Source organism: Mandrillus leucophaeus, unplaced genomic scaffold (genome assembly GCF_000951045.1).
Source record: "Mandrillus leucophaeus isolate KB7577 unplaced genomic scaffold, Mleu.le_1.0 Scaffold504, whole genome shotgun sequence".
NCBI classification, from domain to species: Eukaryota; Metazoa; Chordata; class Mammalia; order Primates; family Cercopithecidae; genus Mandrillus; species Mandrillus leucophaeus.
Window position 1 is genome coordinate 178,238 of NW_012105410.1, and position 19,303 is coordinate 197,540.

Genomic DNA, 19,303 nt, shown 5'->3' on the forward strand with positions numbered 1-19,303 from the left:
GGCGATCCTGTGGGGTGGCGGAGGGGTGGCTTAGCCCCCTCCTGACTTTGACACTGGGGTCCCACTCCTCCTGGGGTCTTTCCCCCGACTCACCACTGCTTCTACCGTGTTGGCCCCAAGTAGAAATGGGGACACAACCCCCATCATCACTGCCTCCCCTCGATTTGCCTTGGCACATCTGAGGCCAATCAGCCTTTTCAAGAAGGACTTGATGAAATATAGCCAGAGAACAGAAAGGAAATCATAACAGAAAATTCCAGACATATCATGTGGTCCAGTTGACCAAGTCCAAGTTTTTTGAGCCATTGGAGTTAATTCATTTCTCCTTTCCCAGAGTTCACATACAGTTTCCTAAACCCAGAGGACTTGTGCTGTTATCTGCAAAATATACCCTCAATCCCTCCACTTCTCTCCACCATCACTGCTCCCCGTAATCCAAGCCACCATCATCTGTCATCTCTTTCCTGGGCTGCCACACAAGTCTCCTAATGGGTCTTCCTGTTTCCCCCTCTAAATCCATCCTCCATGTGGCAGGGAGAATGGTCTTTTTTTTTTTTTTTTTTTTTGAGACAGGGTCTCACTCTGGTACCCAGGCTGGAGTGCAGTGGTGCGATCTCAGCTCACTGCAGCCTTGACTTCCCAGGCTGAGGCAATGCTCCCACCTCAGCCACCTGGGTAGCTACGACCACAGGTGCATGCCACCATGCCCAGCTAATTTTTGTATTTTTTGTAGAGACAGGATTTCACCAGGTTGCCCAGGCTGGTCTCAAACTCCTCAGCTCAAGAAATCCACCCGCCTCACTCAGCCTCCCAAAGTGCTGGGATTACAGGAGTGAGCCACCGTGCCCTGTGAGAATGGTCTTTTCTCAGCATGAAACTGATCACGTCATTCCGCTCTTAAAACCCTCCAGTAACAGATGATGAACTCATTGACAGGCATGCAGAGACTGTGTGCTGATTGTCATGTTCTGATTTAGGGAAAAAAGGAGAGAAAAGAAAAAAAAAAACCTCCAGTAGCTTTTCGTTGGACTTAAAGTAAAATTCAAATTCCCTGCTGAGGGCTCTGCTTCTGTCTTATTCTCCAATTTCTTTTCTTTTCTTTTCTTTTCTTTTTTTGAGATAGAGTCATGCTCTGTCACCAGGCTACCAGGCTGGAGTGCAGTGGAGCAATCTCGGCTCACTGCAACCTCCGCCTCCCAGGTTCAAGTGATTCTCCTGCCTCAGCCTCCTGAGTAGCTGGGACTACAAGCACCCGCTGCCACGCCCAGCAAATTTTTGTATTTTTAGTACAGACAGAGTTTCACCACCTTGGCCAGGATGATCGCCATCTCTTGACCTCATGATCTGCCCGCCTCGGCCTCCCAAAGTGCTGGGATTACAGGCATGAGCCACCGCGCCTGGCCTTATTCTCCAATTTCATTTCATACCTGCTCCCTCTGCTGCAGCCACACTGACCTCTGTCAGTTTTTCCAACACTTGAGCTTCATTCCAACTTATTTCCTCCACTTGGAATGTTCTTCCCTCAGATCTTCTCACGAACAGTTCCTTCTGATCTCCCAGTTCATAACACAAATGTTACCTCCTTATAAGGCCTTCCCTGACAGTTGTTTCTAACAGAGTCTACCCCTATTAATTAAATAATATTCCTCTGTTTATTTATTATTGATTGATTGATTGATTTTGAGACAGAGTCTCACTCTGTCACCCAGATTAGTACAGTGGCACGATCTCGGCTCACTACAAACTCTGCCTCCCAAGTTCAAGTGATTCTCATGCCTCAACCTTCTGAGTAGCTGGGATTATAGGCACGCACCACCACGCCAGGCTAATTTTCATATTTTTAGTAGAGATGGGGTTTTACCATGTTGTCCAGCTGGTCTCAAACACCTGACCTCAAGCTATCTGCCCACCTTGGCATCCCAAAGTGCTAGGATTACAGGTGAGAGCCACCATACCAGGTCCTCTATTTTATTATATATCATAAATTTAACATCTGAAATCTTCTTGTTCCTACTTGTTTACTTTTTTTCTTTCTTTTTTTTTTTTTTTCTTTTTTTTGAGATGGAATCTCACTCTGTCACCCAGGCTAGAGTGCCATGGCATAATCTCAGCTCACTGTAACCTCCACTCCCGGGTTTAAGCAATACTTCTGCCTCAGCCTCCCAAGTAGCTGGGATTACAGGTGGGCTACTACTGCCTGGCTAATTTTTGTATTTTTAGTAGAGACAGGGTTTTGCCCTGTTGGCCAGGATGGTCTCGAACTCCTGACCTTAAGTGATCCTCCCACCTCAGCCTCCCAAAGTGCTGGGATTACAGGCGTGAGCCACTGTGCCCGGCCCTTGCTTACTTCTTTAATAGTCTATCTTTCACTGCTAGGATGTGAGCTCCGGGAGGGCAGAAACCTTGTTGGTCCCACTCACTGCTACATCCCTAGTGCTCAGAAGAGGGCCTGGCACCCAGTAGACCTGCAGCAAATACTGAGTATGAATGAGTCCACACCTACCCACCAGAGGCAGCTCAGCATTGTGGAAAGTGCACGGGCCCTGGTGACAGTTTTTACCTGCTGTGTGATCTTAGGCAACTTAACCTTTCAAGGCTCTTTTCTCATTTAAAAAGTGTGACTAATACTATGGTACCTACCTCTAGGGGTGTTGAGAATATAAAGTGGGATGATTTTTATATAACATAAAGGCCCTACCTCAGTAGCCACTCAATAAATGGAGGCTATGACTTCCTGAGAGGTTCCCTGTGACTGCAAAGGGCTTTTCCACGTGCCTTACCTGCCCTTTCACCACTAACCTGTCTCCATCCTATTTCCTGCTTCGTGGTGCTAATAATAATCACCATCCTTGGCTCCTCCAAGGCCAGAATCAAGAGACCGATTCTAACTCCTCAGGCCACACAGTCCCTTGCACTCCATCCTAGTTTCTCATCTGGGAGCCTCAGATGTCTAGCGTCTAGTTTATCCTCTAGACATTTATTAATCCCCCATGTGTGTTGGGACTCTAGAAGGCCCCTATTAGAGCTTAGCCCAATTCTGTGGACTCTGGGATGCCCCTTAGCACTGACTAGTCCTTGCAATTACCTCTGGCCATCTTGGGAAGCAGTGACCCCAGAAGGCATAGGGCCATTCAAGGGCCTTCCATGGGGCAAGAGGCTGCCTCTGAAGTGCTATCGGGGAACTCAGGTCCAGGGAGAGGGCAGGGGGAAGGAATAAGGGGGAGAAGCGGGGCTAGAAACAAACTTTGCCAACCTCAGAATCGTGAACAAAGCAGGCTCCATTCATCTAGGAGAGGACCATCGACCCCTCCTTTCCTTACTCTCATTTATTCACTCACTCATGTATTCATTCAGACTCCAGCAGCCACTAACTTGGAGCAAGGCCCTATGCCTACTATTCTTTGGAATTCGTGGTTGAATTTGGTGACAGGTGTAAATGGTTCATCACAATACAGCAGAGTGACCCTTGTAACAGAGTGAAGAACAAGGTGCGGGAAGGCTGAGGGGCCAAAGAAAAACTGCCTGGAGAGCTGGGAAGACCCCCACAAGGGGTGGTGGCCACTCTCCATCAGTTTCTGCTTGTCTCTCTCTGCGTACATTCCCCTGCCCAGTTCTCTCACTTGCTATACTTGAAAAAGAGAAGGAACTTCAGGCCTCTCCTTCGGTGGTGCCAACTCCAAAGGCTTTGTGCAGGATTACCCAAACCTCCCAGAGATTTAGGGGCTGGATTATAAAGCCATCCATCTTCTCTACATCAGGTGTTTCGTCTCACACCCTCTCCCGGTCACGTGTCCTCATGTTTCGTTCCTTTCTTGACCAAAAGGCTCAGGCCCAGGGTTAAAAGGACCAAGCCCCAGAGTTAAAATAGTGCAGTCAAAGCATCAAGATCAATGTCAAACAACTCTAGGCTTTTCCTTGTCTTTCTCTGTGAAGGGGACACAGTGTTTGAGCAAGTCCATGAACAGGTCTGACCTCCTCCAGGGTAGAGGAGGCACATGGATGTGTGGGCCAAGTGAGATCCCCTTGGTGGGCAGGAACGGGGAAGGACTGGGCACACTTGAGTTCATTGTTTTCAGTCCAATCACAGGCTTACTACAAGTACAGACTTCTGCAGTTGGGGTGGGAGTTTTGGGAAAGGACAGGTACAGGTGGAAGATGATGGTTCTTTGAACCAGGGCTGACCCTTGTGTCCCCTTCAGAGCGCCCATGTGAGTTGTTACCGCCTCCACTGTCCGCCTGTCCACTGCCCCCAGCCTGTGACAGAGCCACAGCAGTGCTGTCCCAGGTGTGTGGGTAAGTAGCCATGCTCCTCCCCATCGTCCACTGACCTTTCTCCTACTCCCAGTGTAGCCCTCTAGCTGAGGGAGAACTCTGCAAGGAGAGGGGCAGTCTCTACCCATCAGAGGTGTAGACACACAAAGGTGCTCAAGGGAGGAAATATCCCAGATCTGCAGGCAGTGCTGGGGTAGCAGAGACTTCGTGTCCTTAAGTAGGTGTGCATGGCAGGGGAGGGAGGACATGCAGAAAGTAGCTGCAGGAAACAGGGCCTTGCTTGGCCTGCTGACTGGCACACTTGGGCTCTTGTCTCTCTCGGGCCTGCCAGAGCTGGAGGGTATGGGCGCAGTCTGGGCAGTGAAGGTGAGTGATCTTGGGATTGAAGGTCCTATGGGGAGACCCTAGAATTACCACTGGGGGGCTGAGAAGGACTAAAGGAGTCAGGCCCTGTTCTCTGAGATTCCTCGCACTGCTGAGATTTAGGGACTCTGTGTGTCCTGATGCTCAATGTCTGTGATTCCATGATTTTAAGATTCTAAGCCTCTGAGAATGAGATTCCAGGAAGAAGAGGTCAGAGAAAGGAGAGGTGGTCTGGGAAGAAACTGGCAAAAGCAAGTGTCCAGTGAGGGGCAGTTAGAGGGGAGGCCAACTTGGAGGTGGGAGGGGAGGTTGAGAGGAAAACTGATGTTTAGAAGTATCAAGAAAGTGGTGAAGAAGAGGCTTCAGATTCTGGTCTCGGGTCCGGGCTCTGGAATCAGGGCTTTCCTGGTGAGCTGGTATGGAGTGGGGCTCATTTTCCAGCGGGGAGCCCAGTAGGGATCTGACTCATGGCCCTGATACGGGTCATAGAGATTCCTGGCTGCGGGTTCCCGAGGGGAACAGTGGCTCTCAGCTTCATCCTGCACGGTGAAGGAGTGTCCTCATGTCTGATGCTGACTCCAGGGGGCCTCAGCTCTCCTTGCTGACTTTGGGTTTCCCCTTGTGCTTGGCCCAGGCCTCTTGTTGCTGAAATGCTCTTCACTCCCTGTCTCTTTCCATCCCCTGCTCCTCTGCCTGCTTGGCTCCACAGTTCAAGACTCTGCTTGCCATTGGCCCTTCAGGAAGTCTTCCCTGGCCACTCCTCCCTGGCTGAGTTAGAGGCTCCTCTTCTCTGCTGTCACAACTTCTGTGCTTCTACCCACCCTAGCCCTTACTTGCTACAGCATCATTGCTTGTGGCTTGTCTTTCTGCCTAATTAGATTTCAAACTTCTTTTTTTAAAATTAAAAAAAATTTTTGGCCGGGTGCGATGGCTCGCGCCTGTAATCCCAGCACTTTGGGAGACTGAGGTGGGTGGATCACAAGGTCAAGAGATTGAGACCATCCTGGCCAACATGGTGAAACCCCATCTCTACTAAAAATACAAAAAAATTAGCTGGGTGTGGTGGCGGGCGACTGCAGTCCCAGCTACTTGGGAGGCTGAGGCAGGAGAATCGCTTCAACCTGGGAGGCAGAGATTGCAGTGAGCCAAGATCATGCCACTGCACTCCAGCCTGGTGACAGAGAGAGACCTTGTCTCAAAGAAAGAAAGAAAAAAAGAAAAAAGAATTAAAAATCTTTTTTTTTTTTGGTAGAGATAGGGTCTCACCATGTTGCCCAGGCCAGTCTCAAACTCCTAGAGTCAAGTGATCCTCTCACCTCGGCCTCCCAAAGTGCTAGGATTACAGGTGTGAGCCACCATACCCCTAATTTTTGAGTTTCAGTTTCTTGATGGCAAGGGCTGAATCTTACTCATTGCTCCATTCCCAATACCTAGCATGGTGCCTGGAATAGAGGAGTGTTTAGTAAAGGGGTCTTGAATGAATGAGTGGGTTCTCTCGGGACCAGAGGCTTACCCCTCCACCTGGCAGGATAAGGATGGACTGATGAGCAGGTGATGGGGAGGGGGACTCTGGGGGCCAGTGAATGACAGGAATTTACACAAGCACAGGGACAATCATCCCAGCTGGCACCACTAGAATGTAACCCTGTGAGGGCAGGGACTCTTTTGCTCACTGCTATATCCCCAGCACCTAGAACAGTGCCTGGCACTGAGAAGTGCTCCATGAGCCCTCATGGAGCTCATGGAGCCCCACTAACTTGGCACCACTGAGCGGAAGCTGAGGCTGCCGGCTTTACCTTCTTGCTCTCACTGGGGCTGGCTCAGACACTGAGGGGGCTAGAGGGCTGTGGTAGGGGTCATGGGAGGGAGGGACACAGTCAGATGTAGGTATCAGAGGGACCTCTTAGCTGATATGGGGAATGGCTGGCAAGGCCCAGGCCAGAGCTTGGTTTAAATTTCAAGTTGGGGTCAAATGCAAAGTCTTCAGAAAAGTGGCCTCGTTAATTTCAGCAAAGGTTTTTAGATTCACATGAAACCTCATTTTAATCTTCCTCCTGCCCCTCCCCAACTGCAGAACCTCACACTCCTTCTGGGCTCCGGGCCCCACCAAAGTCCTGCCAGCACAATGGGACCATGTACCAACACGGAGAGATCTTCAGTGCCCATGAGCTGTTCCCCTCCCGCCTGCCCAACCAGTGTGTCCTCTGCAGCTGCACCGTAAGAATTCCTGCCTTCCCTTCAGCACAGGCCAGCGCTCTGGGCCTGCAAAGAACACAGTAGCCTGGACTGCGGACTGGGGGATTGTCCCTCCTGGCCAAAGCAAAATGAATGGGCTCAGGGGAAAGGGAACATCTGGGGTTTGGAATGTCCTGTCCCTAGCTGGGTCAGGTGACCATTCTGTGAGCTTCCACACCTTCCTGAGCCTTCTGTTTCCCCCAGTAGATGCTGCATTCCTTGAGGGGAGGAAACATATGTGTTTCATTTCTTTATCCTCTGCTGTCAGTCCAGGACCTAAAGCACAGGAGACATCTGTAATGATTGTTGAATGAGAGAATGAATACGCAAATGATCAGTTATCAGTCCTGGGGGACAGAGACAGGGCCAGATTATCTGTAGTAAATGGAAATTAATCTGAAGCTACTTAAACTCCTCCTGCCTATTGTTAGAGCTGGACCTCCGGGCAGGCAGGGCTGACTCGCAGTGTTATCATGGGACAGAGACTGAAGCTACGCAGGGCCTCCTCTAGAAAGTCTTCAGCCTCCTCCTTGTAAGGGAACTGCGGTCTAGGCATGGCCTTCCTATAGGTTTGCAGGTGACTTTCAGCATGTCATTTTTAACCCTTGGCTTGGCAACTCATCCATGAATTGGCAGGAGAAGCCCCTGCCCTCCCGATTTCCTTACTACCTGATCACCACACTCGGGCCTCTGAGTGCGTAAGGGAGTCTGACCAAATGATCATTAATGTTCTCTCCAGACGAGGTATCAGAAACCTGTGTTTGAGTTCCAGCACTGTCCCAGTTCCCTGTGTAACCTCGAACAAGTCACTTCTTTTGGGCCTGCCTCCCCATCTTTTCAGTGACAGGGTCCCATCAGTCTAAGTCTCTGAATCTTCAAGTTTCTGTGCTGCAGAGCAAACAGCCTGCAAATAATGAGGAGTGATTACTTATAAATCAACCTAGTAAGCGATTACCTTTTGCAGGGTGTGAGCCTTTTGCAGTGGTCTATTGTGTCACCAGGTTCATAGAAATGCCTGGTTTATAGACAGTATCCGAATGACCCTAGGGGAAGGATATCACTATTTCTGTTTTTCAGATGAGGAAACTGGGGCTCAGAACAGTTAAGTGACTTGCCTGAGATCACACAGCTAGTAAGTGACAGAACCAGAATTCAGACCCAAGGCCACCTGGCTCCAAAGCCAATGTTCCTTTCCCTGTGCCTCCCCTGAAAGGATGAGGCCTGGATGAGGAGGGGCTGTGGCAGGAGACAGAAATGCTGGGTGGTGGGTGGTAACAGCATTCCCAGGATTCCTCTGTTCATTCTCCCTGGATACTTGGGCCTTCCCTTCTTTCTTCTCATCCCTGACTATAGGAGGCTGGTGTGACTTCTGGCCTCACCCGAGGGACCAGAACACTCACTCCTCAGACCCTCTGGAAAGGGAACAGGGAAAGATCTCAAGGCAACAGCGCTTCCCCCCAGGCACGTTGTGCCTTGTGCTTTTCACAACCATTCCCTCGCTGGATCTTCACACCCCAGATGGGTGTGATCCCACTTCACAGAGGAGGGATCTCAGGCCCGGAGGAAAGAAGTGACCACCAAAGGTCACCTGGCCCCAGACCCCCAGCAGGCCCCTTCCCCTGCAGTCTTGCCTTTCAAGGCTGGATCCCAAAGTTGGAGACCAAGGGCTTTCAGTAAAGAGCAAGACGAGCCCAGGTATCACCTGCCCCTCCCCCTCCCAGGACGTTGATTTCAGTGGGAAAAGCTTGAAGACTGGGCCCCAACTGTCTTTCTAACTTGAGATGGCTCAGGCCCCGCTCCAGCTCCTCATCTGTAGGATAGGGAGATTCCCGCCTCACCAGGTAGCACCTAGGGACAAACTGGCTGTGAGTGAGTTGGAAGCTGAAGGCTGGATGTTACCTGCAGGGCCTGGAAGTGGGGCTGGGAGGGCATGGGGGACCTCTCCTCTGAGCTGGCTGGGCCTTGCCCAGGAGATGCTGCTGCTTCCCCTCCCCACCATAGGAGAGGCCTCAAGGCCATTTGCTCCCAGGGAAGCGGGTGTCCCTAGTCCCCAAGGCTAGCCCTCGTCAGAGCTCATTTCCCAGCTGGCTTGCTCTATCTGTCAGGAGGGCCAGATCTACTGCGGCCTCATGACCTGCCCTGAACCAGGCTGCCCCGCACCCCTCCCACTGCCAGACTCCTGCTGCCAAGCCTGCAAAGGTGAGTCTGTCCCTCCATCTGGCAGCGCTCACCCACCCCTCCACTCCATGGGCCTAGCCGTAGACTGTTAGAGCCATGAGGAACTGCAGGGGACACCCAGCATGTAGCAGACGGCTCTTTCCTCCAGGGTGGTAGCTTAGCCTGCACCCCCCAGAAAGCAGAGCCTGGCAGAAGCTGATGTGCTACTTATTTTTATTGCAGTCCTTGGGGGAGGAAAGAGGGAAAGGCGGAGTGAAGCAGGTAAGGAGAGAGAAGCAATGCAGGAATATGTCCAGGGGCTGGCCTTTGCTTGCTAACCAAGCAAAAGTGACCTATTGCTCTAAGTAGTCTCTGCTTCTCAGAAAAGTCTGGGGTGGTAGAGGAAGCAGTAAGAATATGTCCACCAGCCACCAACTATCTCTCCACTGAGCCCAAAGACTCATCCATGCGTGGGACTTCCTTGCTGTGCATGCATGGGTGGGTGCTAAGTAGCCCTGGGAGCACAGGCAGGAGTGGGCTGGGGTAAGGAGTGGGGGCAGGGGATGTGGACTGGAGCTGCGGACTTGAGGGAGGGACACTGTGAGGCTGAGCCTGAGGGAAGTGTTGGGGAGCCTGTGCGGGGGGCTGCCGCTGCAGTGCCTGCCATGGGGGGACAAAGTCCCTGCAATCAGATGAGCTGAGAGGACCATAAGTGGCATGTGAGAGGGGTCTAGTACAGGTAAGGACTACGTCTCATCCTGCCTTCCTCACTGCAGAGCTCGTCACAGTATTGGGCTCACCAGGGATCAGAACATGTCTTTCATATAGAACCCAGGTAGAACCTCTTATAAAACAGGGAGGCAACACATCAACTAGTGAAGGGCGGGCTAGGCTTGAGCAGAATGAAGTGGTTGGACTGTTCCCTGCAGGCTGGGGTGGTCAAGGAAAGCCTCCTGGAGGAGGTGGCACTCAGGTAGGGGAGTGCTCCACAGTGGATGCATCCCCAGATGTTGGCGTTTTGGAAGGAGCACTGGACTAGGGATCAGGTGACTCCAGTTTAGTCCTGGTTCTTCCAACTAACTCCACAAATTGCTTTCCTTCTCTGGGCCTCAGTTGTGCCCTGTGATTTCTAACACGGTCTAATTCTAATGTTCTGGGTCTTTGAAGCGAGAATGACTGGTGGGAACCAGACTGTGGAGTGAGGCAAGGGCTAAGGAGAGAGAGGTCCACTCGGGTTTAGGAAGCTGCAGGGCTCCAAACGGCTTTATGTGCTGGTTTCCCAGGGGAATAGGGACTGGCAGGGTCCTCAGGCTGGAGGGGCCAAGGGGCTGGAGTGTGGGGTCCTGGGAGTGTAAACCAAGGCCTGGTGACTTCAAGTGTGGCTGTCCAGGAAACTGCATCTATGCAGGCTGCAGGGATGGGACTCTGGGCCTTTGGGCCATCCATGGTAAATACTGAAGGGTATGGCCCAGTGTCCCAGAGAGGTGAGTTTCAGTAAGGACCAAACAAGATGCTCTGTTTCAAGGAGTTCGGTCCTAATGGTGACCAGGAGGTCAGTACAGGGAAACTGAGGCAGCAACCCAGTTGTAGGGGACTTCATCAACCCAACCAGGATGAAGAGAGGCTGTAATGGGAAGTGGAAGAAGCCCCCACTGGGGCAAAGGAGCCAGCTAGTGGGTTGGGGCTGCAGATGTGACAGCAGGCCTTGGGAATGGGCAGAGCCTATAGGTGGAGGCCTCAGGGCTCTATCTAGCCAGCAAAGCTGGGAAGCCTGAGGCTGACCTAGCTTTCCTTTGAGTTTTCAGATGAGGCAAGTGAGCAATCGGCTGAAGAGGACAGTGTGCAGTCGCTCCACGGGGTGGTGAGTGCACAGCCTTACTGATGGGGTGCGGGGCAGGGGGCTGGGATCCAGGGCCTAAATCTCATGACTCTGGGGCAAGCAATACCAGTTATTGTCTTCATTTCTTGTTTGTCCCCTGGGTCAGCTACATGAACCCCCACTATATTCCAGCCCCTCTCTCTAGCCTCCCATCGTGGGTCCCATCATGGTTGATGGGCAAGGAGTGCCCTGAGGGAACAGGTCACCATGCAGGGCAGCAGCAGGCCCCAAACTTCCTCATTTTCCTCTAGAGAAACACCTTGACACTGTTCCATCTACAGCCTGTGTCTCCCCTTAGTTCAGGCACCTTCCTCCCAGGGAATGGCCTCTAACTTGGGCCAGCCTTCCCCACCCAATTCCTGAGGTACTGGTTCTTTAGAGCCTGCCTGTCTGTACCCACCTGTATCTTGGCCCCTCTCAAGCTTGCTCTAGGTTAAGATGGGCTTAGCTGGCCAGCTGTCTCTGGTCTGAGAGGAAGGAGATAGAGAATGGGCTCACACATGGATTCAAGTCCCTGACGGGTCCTCTCTGCTATATCTGCCACATGAACAACTCCACCTGCTCTTTCAGCCTGGGTCTCCTGGTCTTTGGGAGACTAGAGGCTGCCTCCCCTTCCCAGAGATTCCCCAGGAGCCTGAGCTCATAACCACACCCTTCTCCTCTGCCAGCTCATCCTGCTGCCCTCCCCACCTAGGCTAGGCCTTCTCAGGTAGGGACCTGAGACCTGAGAATTGGGGTACTACAGGACCTGAGCCACCATTCCCTCCACTTTCCTTCCTGTCCTCTTCCTAGGAGGCAGTGTGTAAGTGAAACCCACCCAGGTTGAGTTCCAGGCTCCGATCAGCTACTTACTGATGGGTTGGGTGACTGGAGCAAGCATTAGGAGACCGAGCTGTTTGATTCCTTCTTGCCTTTATTCCACTCAACACACATCTCCCGGGAGTATCCTATGTGCCTGAGCCCGTGCTGGGGCCTGGGACAGTTTCCACTCTGCGAGCTCTTGTGAGCTCAGGCACTGGGCCATCAGAGAACTGATGCAGGGACTGTACCAGGCAGGAATGGGCTCTGGAAGGAATGTGTGTGGCTCCAGGTCAGCTAGGGAGATAATAGGCTCTGGTCCCTGTCCCAAGCCCACTTGCTCCTCTCCTGTGGCCGGGAGCTTCCCACTCCCTAAACTGAGCTGTCCTCGTCACACCCCTGTTGCTGTCACTGACAGCCCTCTCAAGACCTGGTCTGGAGGGACAGGGTCTGGGGGTTTTGGATCCCAGGGGTTCAGGAAAGGGGGCCTAAGCTTTAGAGACCCTTTGTCTGGGTCTGGATGGGGCCTGCTCTTGGTCTTCACGCCCCATGGGATTCTGGGGCCTGATGCAGTCTTCAGAGGGCCATCCTCTTGTCCAGCCACCAACTAAATCTCCGCAAAGGAGAACTGCCTGCCATGCATCCTCACCGCATGCTCACCTTCTGTTTCTCAAATATGAAGTTCTCCCTGATCAATTATGTCTGCCAGATCAAGACCTCAACACCCTCTGCCCACCCCAGCCCCAAGGCCTTGGCTCTGTCTGACAAGGCCCAAGAAAGGCTTCCTGGAGGCCAGATTTCCAAATCACTATCCTCTGAGAGTTTTCAAAGATCGAACTGTCTGAAGACATCTTAGACCTCATCCAGATCTTTCTATCTCTGGCCTCTGCCCTCTCTTCTCTGGGAAGTCATGCTGGGGTCTCCCCGCAGCCTCTTGCTGCAGCCTATCTTGCTGTTCCTGCCCCAGCTGGGGCCTGCTACGCTCAGTCAGTGACCTTCATCCTTCCTGCTATTTGCAGAGACATCCTCAGGATCCATGTTCCAGTGATGCTGGGAGAAAGAGAGGCCCGGGCACCCCAGCCCCCACTGGCCTCAGCGCCCCTCTGAGCTTCATCCCTCGCCACTTCCGACCCAAGGGGGCAGGCAGCACCACCGTCAAGATTGTCCTGAAGGAGAAACATAAGAAAGGTGGGGACTGAACCCTCCTCCAATCTGTGAGGCAGGGAAGGAGGGCCCTGACTGCTCCCACCTCCCACCCCCAACCCCCTGTACTTCCCACTCAGCAGTTCCCCAATTCCAACTTGGCCATGAGCTTGTAGACTCGGAGAATGCCAAAACTGAATGAAGGTGCTCTTAAAGATCATCAGGTTCAAGCCCCCATTTGACAGATGAGGACACTGAGGTTCAGAGTACTGAGTTAGAGACAACTAGTCCTGGAACAGTATAAGATTTTTTTTTAGCATCTACCGCATCTTTGCTGGGAAGAGGGGCAGACAGAACAGACAGATGGGAAATGGAAAATGGTCTCTGCCCTTGAGGGGCTCATAGACTAGTTGGGGAGACAGACAAGTAAATAAATGACTTTAATATAAGGAAGTGTGCTGAGGGACAGTTTTTGACAACAGAAGGAGGGAGCAGAGCGAGGTTGCAGGAGGACAGTGGGGATGAAGTAGGGAAGGTGGCCAGATGGGCAGCCATGGCCACAGAAGGGGAGAAGAGTCCTCCCCGCACAGTGCCCCAACTGCTAGAGAAGGAAGAGCTGTGGCACTACTGAGTCCTTGCCCTGCCTCGTTCAGATGGGACACCAAGGCAGAGGGGGGAAGGGACCTGCCAGAGCTCACATGACCAGGTGGTGACAAAAGTTGATCTCAGTTCTACCACAAGATCAGCACTCTCCTTGCTCCCACAGAAGTGCCCTGAAGGGCGAGGGAGGACTCTCCATCTTCAGCAAGTTCCTTCAGGGCCCATCTCAGTTCTGAGTGCTACAGTGGGCGGTGTCCGGGAGAGGGGACAGGTTTTATACCCTGGCCTATGCTTTGCAGGCAGTGTGGCTAGGCTGGACTGGTACAGTGAGGGCTCTCCAAGGGCCCACCCCACCCGCTGCTGGACCAGAGGCCCTGGCCACGTCTGAGGCCCTGATCCTCCTCCTTTCTCACCCTCATTCAGCCTGCGTGCATGGCGGGAAGACGTACTCCCACGGGGAGGTGTGGCACCCGGCCTTTCGTGCCTTCGGCCCCCTGCCCTGCATCCTATGCACCTGTGAGGATGGCCGCCAGGACTGCCAGCGTGTGACCTGTCCCACCGAGTACCCCTGTCGTCACCCCGAGAAAGTGGCTGGGAAATGCTGCAAGATTTGCCCAGGTACACAGGCGGGTGCTGGCCAGAGTGAGCCCTGGGTCTCTCTCCCCAGGGTCACAGACACTTGGAACATCTCAGACATGGAAGGGCATGCATCAGTACCACAGGATGCAGGGCATCTCAGACACACAGGAGTGGAAAACGTCAGATGAAAATATCAAATGGATAGAACCATGTGGTGTCAGGATAATAGATTCAGAGGTTGTTAACATAGAATCAAATCATGTTCCAGATTCCATGAAGTCACAACATTTTAGAATGTTAGAGCTTTGAAGAGGTACAGCCACTGTTTATTGAACAACTTCATGAGCTTCTTGTCTCTCCAGAGGACAAGGCGGACCCTGGCCACAGTGAGATCAGTTCTACCAGGTGTCCCAAGGCACCGGGCCGGGTTCTCGTTCACACGTCAGTATCCCCAAGCCCAGACAACCTGCGTCGCTTTGCCCTGGAACACGAGGCCTCAGACCTGGTGGAGATCTACCTCTGGAAGCTGGTAAAAGGTGAGTGTTTGCCCACTCCCAGTGGGGTGTACCTCTGGCCAGTCCCCCTTCCCGTGCCCCAGACCCCACAGGAGCCTTAGGGACACTTTGCTGATCAGGTGCCTCTGGCTGCCCCACCAGGTTTAAGAGCCCCTGATTCCAAGATGCAGGGAGATAGTGAGCCTGACTGGTTCTCTACAGTTCTGATAAGCTCCTCCTGCTGATGCCAAGGCTCGATAGTGCTCCCTCTCCTGGGAGGAAGGCGCTGTTGCATCTTGTGAGGAGCCAGGCAGGGTGATGCCTGCCCTGGAGAAATAGATAGATGTCTAAGGCAGGATTTTAGCACTGGGGGTGGGGGTGTGGGGGCGGTCTTCTCAGGCAGGAGGGCCCTCACAGCATCCTCAAAGTAGGAGGGCCTGGAGGCTGGCTGTGTTCAGTCTTTTTAAAGTGGTGGATCTTATCACTCCCAGGTAAGTGGACATCAGAACTATAGTTCTCATTCGGTGAGAAACCCACCCTCTTCAACAGTCTGTTGCTATCACCAACTTAAGGTCAAGAGGAGTTTTTTCTACTTTTTTTTTTTTTTTTTTTTTTGAGACAGGGTCTCAGTCACCCAGGCTGGAGTGCAGTGGCATGATCTTGGCTTACTGCAACCTCATCCTCCTGGGCTCAAGCGCTCCTCCCATCTCAGCCTCCTGAGTAGCTGGGGCCACCACTCCCAGCTAATTTTTGTATTTTTTTTCTTTTTTGTAGAGATGGGGTTTTGCCATGTTGCCCAGGCTAGTCTCGAACTCCTGGACTCAAGTGATCCTCCAGCATCAGCCTCCCAAAGTGCTGGGATTACGGGCGTGAGCCACCACACCCAGCAGGTTTTCATTGATGAAGAAATTGCTGAAAGTTCAGTTTTGTGGCCTTTCTTGTAAAACATAAGTCCTCTGTGTAGAGTGAACTGTTAAGCCATGATCCAAACTAAACTCTTTTAAGTGTGAATTATCTCTAAAGTTCCTTTCCTCTACTGATGGTTTTGGCTGGCGGGGTGGGGGTGGAAGAGGGAATGATAAGAAAAATGACAATGATAATAATAACCAATGTGTGTAGCACTTTGGAGTTTACAAAGTGCTTTCACATTCACTATCTCATTTGATCCTCAACGATCCTGAGAGTTAGGTATTATTATCCCCATTTTACAGATGAGGAAACTGAGGCTCAGAGAGGTGAAGTACCTGGCCCAAGGCCACACAGCCAGTAAGTGGAGGACGGGAGCTAGAGCCCATGTCTTGTGGCGTCAGATGCGGCTCTTTCCCTGCTCTACTCTGCCCCCTGTCGTAGGAGGAATGGACGAAGAAAGTGGAGCTGTTCAGCCTGGAGAAGAGAAGACTCAGGGGGAAAGGACTGCTGGCTTCGTGGCTCTGAAGGGCTGTCCCAGGCAGAGGGAGCAGCCGTGTTCTGAGTGACCACAAGGGTCAAACAACAAGCAGGGGCTTTGGGTTCGAATCCCAACTCTGCCAGTTTGAATCCAGACTGTGCTATACCTTAGCTGTGTGGCCTTGGGCAGTCATGTGATCTCTCTGGGCCTCAGGTTTCTCTTCTGTAAAGTAGGGAAGAGGGTTTTTGGAGGATTAAATGACATGACATCAGTGCAGCCCCTGACATACAGCAGGCACTAAAAATGTCAGTCTTCTCATTCCACCACATTGGGATGGTGAGAAATGCAGAGAGGCACCATTCAGCTCCAAGAGAGGAAGAACTTTCTCACGCTTAGAGGCTTCTGCCAGTGGAAGGGAGGGAGCAAGCTCCAGTTACGAGAAGCGTGCAAGCAGGGGCTGGTGGGGATTCTGTCTGCAGCTGGGGAGTTAGATTCAGTAACCCTTAACAATTTTTGAGCCTTAAGATTCCATCAGTCCCGGCTGGGCCCGGTGGCTCACACCTGTAATCTCAGCACTTTGGGAGGCCAAAGTGGGTGGATCGCTTGAGCCCAGGAGTTTGGCCAACATGGTGAAACCCCATCTCTACTAAAAATACAAAAATTAGCCAGGCATGGTGGGCGCCTGTAATCCCAGCTACTCGGGAGGCTGAGGCAGGAGAATCACTTGAGCCCAGGAGGAGGTTACAGTGAGCTAAGATCGTGCCACTGCACTCCAGCCTGGGTGACAGAGAGAGACTCCGTCTCAAAAAATATATACAATAAAAAGAGTCCATCAGTCCCTGGGCAGGTTTTGGCCACATATTTACTCTGGGCCTCTCTCCCTCTGCTGCCTGCAACTAAGTGCCGGGACATGGAGCATAATAGGCCCCAGCCTCTGTCTTTAGGAGGTCATGGCTTAGTGACCTGGGTGCAGCGGAGCTTATTGGGAGCTGAGCTGGTCACGGAAGGCTTCGTGGAGAATGGGCCTCAATGATGTAAAGAGCCAATGAACAGATAGTGTACCTAAAAATTAAAATAAATAAGTAAATAAAGAGGCAAGAAGGGTACACTGCATCCAGGATGACAGCGAAAGTCTCAAATGCTGGTTCCAGAGCTCACGCCCATATGCCCTGTGCTCTGTGATTGGTGTGTAGCAGGCACTATAGATAATGTATCTCATTTAATCCTCTTAAGAAACCTAAGGGACATGTATTAATGCCCCCATTTTGCAGGTAAGAAAACTGAGTCTGAGAAGTCAAATGACTTACACAAAGTCACGCAGTTTAAGCAGTAAAGCAAAGATTCAAATCCAGATCTGACTGTCCCCGGTGCCACCTCCATAGAGGTGACTTTGTGCTTTTAGGGAGGATGGCCAAGGTGTGCCAGGATGGCACAGTGGGGACATAGCTCATGGCCAATCTCATTGCCACCGGCCCAGCAGAAAAGGAAAAACAACTTCACAATGCCAGGCCCTGCCATCCTGTCACTAGCAAACAGCACCCCATCTCCTCACCCTGTGGGTTGCCTAAATGCCCCATCAACCTCCCTGTTCCCTCCTCGTCCCAGACCGTGGGAGTTAAAACAAACACTCCCCAGGGTTGATTGTCAGTGGGAACCACTCACTGTCTCCCCAACCCAAGGAACGGAAACAAAGTGAGCAGGCAGATGCTAGGTAAGGCCACACCACGAAGGGCCAGCCCCAGACACCAGAATCTAACCAGATAGTTGGCTTAGGGTTAAGGGCCTTTTAAAGTTTCACAGTAGAAAGGATGTCAGGGGTCTCAATTCCAAGCCCTGCCTAGGAAGGAAGCCCCCCTGCAGCCTCCTGATGGCCTGATGGTGTCTGGTGCCTGACTGTACATACCCCCACTCCCACACCAGATATGTGACTCACTTCCAACACTGTGAATTGCTCAGCCCAAAGGGCATCTGACTTCACACTGAGCTGAGCCTATCCTGTGTCCCTGGACCCGCCCATTGGCCCCTGCTCTGCATTGAGGATCCACAGAGCCCACCTGCCCTCAGACCTGCCACAGCCCTTCAAAGGGCAAGAGGCACAACCATGACCCTCAGGCTAGCTCTTGATTCCAGGCCAGAGACCCAGTCCTTTCAATTATGTTTTACAGACCACAGTGTGGGAACCCACCCTCATCCCTGCCACCTTCTCTCCAATTTTTCTGTAACTTGGGAGCATGCAGTGGCAGGCTTGTGCCAAAGGACCCAGCCCCATCTCATCTCTCCCCATCTCATCTCATGCTTGTTGCCTGCCACTATGATATAGTCCCTGGGCCTTTGGAGTTTCTTCCATATCCTGGTCCTTGGCATCTGGGCTTGGGGGGTCCATGGACAGTGCTGGACATTTCCTGATTCCTGGAACTCAGTCCCAGGATCAGGGTTTTCTGTTCCCCTTGGCAGGAATCCCACGCTGATTCCCATAAAGCAGGGCCAGTTCTTGGTCTTCTTAAAGGCGGTGTTGGCCTAGCAGAGGCCTTGCTGGTTGCATCTGTTCTTTCTGGCCAGAGACCTTGGTGGGTAACAGCTGGTGCAGCCTCACAGCCCATGTGCTCAGGGCCTCAGAGCCATGTGTGGTGCCAGTGGCCAGCTCCCCATGAGATGCAAACATCAGGGGATCCAGCTAATACCTCATTCCCCCTTGAGGCCTGGCCTAGACTGGGTGTGGTGTGTGTGTGTGTGTGTGTATGTGTGTGTACTTGTTCATCTGTCCAACCATCCATCCATCCATCCATCCATCCATCCATCCATCCATCCATCCAGGGATTCATTCATTCTACATGCCTAATGTGGGCCAGGCTCAAGAGACCCAGAGAGGAGAGCCCTCTGGGAGTCCCCAGTCTGGTAAAGGAAGCAGGAGTAGGCACAGTGAGAGCACATTAGAAACAGGCACAATCACAGATGGAAGCCAGGTGCTGTGGGTGCCCCAAGGAGGAATTGCCTCGGGTGGATTAGGGAAGCCTTCCCAGGTAAGGCTTGTAGCACAGGTAGGAGTTCATTTGGTGCCAATAGTAGAAGTAGTGGCCAGGTACAGTGGCTCACGCCTGTAATCCCAGCTTGTGCTTTGGGAGGCCAAGGCGGGTGGATCATTTGAGGTCAGAGTTCGAGACCAGCCTGGCTAACATGTGAAAACCCAGTCTCTACTAAAAATACAGACACACACACACACACACACACAGAGTTAGCCAGGCGTGGTGGTGGGCACCTGTAATCCAAGCTACTCAGGAGGCTGAGGCAGGAGGATCGCTTGAACCCAGGAGGCAGAGGTTGCAGTGAGCCGAGATCACGCCATTGTACTCCAGCCTGGGCAACAAGAGCAAAAACTCCATCTAAAAAAAAAAAAAA

General features: G+C 52.2%; 1 protein-coding gene across 6 annotated transcripts in view; it reads left to right on the top strand.

Moving 5' to 3' along the window:
• Window positions 1-19,303, top strand: part of CHRDL2 (chordin-like 2) — a 35,963-nt gene that overhangs the window by 13,538 nt on the left and 3,122 nt on the right. The window contains exons 3-10 of one of the 6 annotated variants that reach the window (XM_011996170.1): window positions 4,200-4,293; window positions 6,710-6,852; window positions 8,976-9,069; window positions 10,833-10,888; window positions 12,724-12,892; window positions 13,871-14,065; window positions 14,389-14,562; window positions 15,732-15,786. In XM_011996170.1, the coding sequence (XP_011851560.1) occupies window positions 4,200-4,293; window positions 6,710-6,852; window positions 8,976-9,069; window positions 10,833-10,888; window positions 12,724-12,892; window positions 13,871-14,065; window positions 14,389-14,562; window positions 15,732-15,786 (980 nt within the window). Of the gene's footprint in view, window positions 1-4,199; window positions 4,294-6,709; window positions 6,853-8,975; window positions 9,070-10,832; window positions 10,889-12,723; window positions 12,893-13,870; window positions 14,066-14,388; window positions 14,563-15,731; window positions 15,787-15,870; window positions 16,706-19,303 lie in introns of those variants that run through there. The other 5 variants (XM_011996172.1, XM_011996171.1, XM_011996173.1 and 2 more) reach the window with 5 other exon arrangements.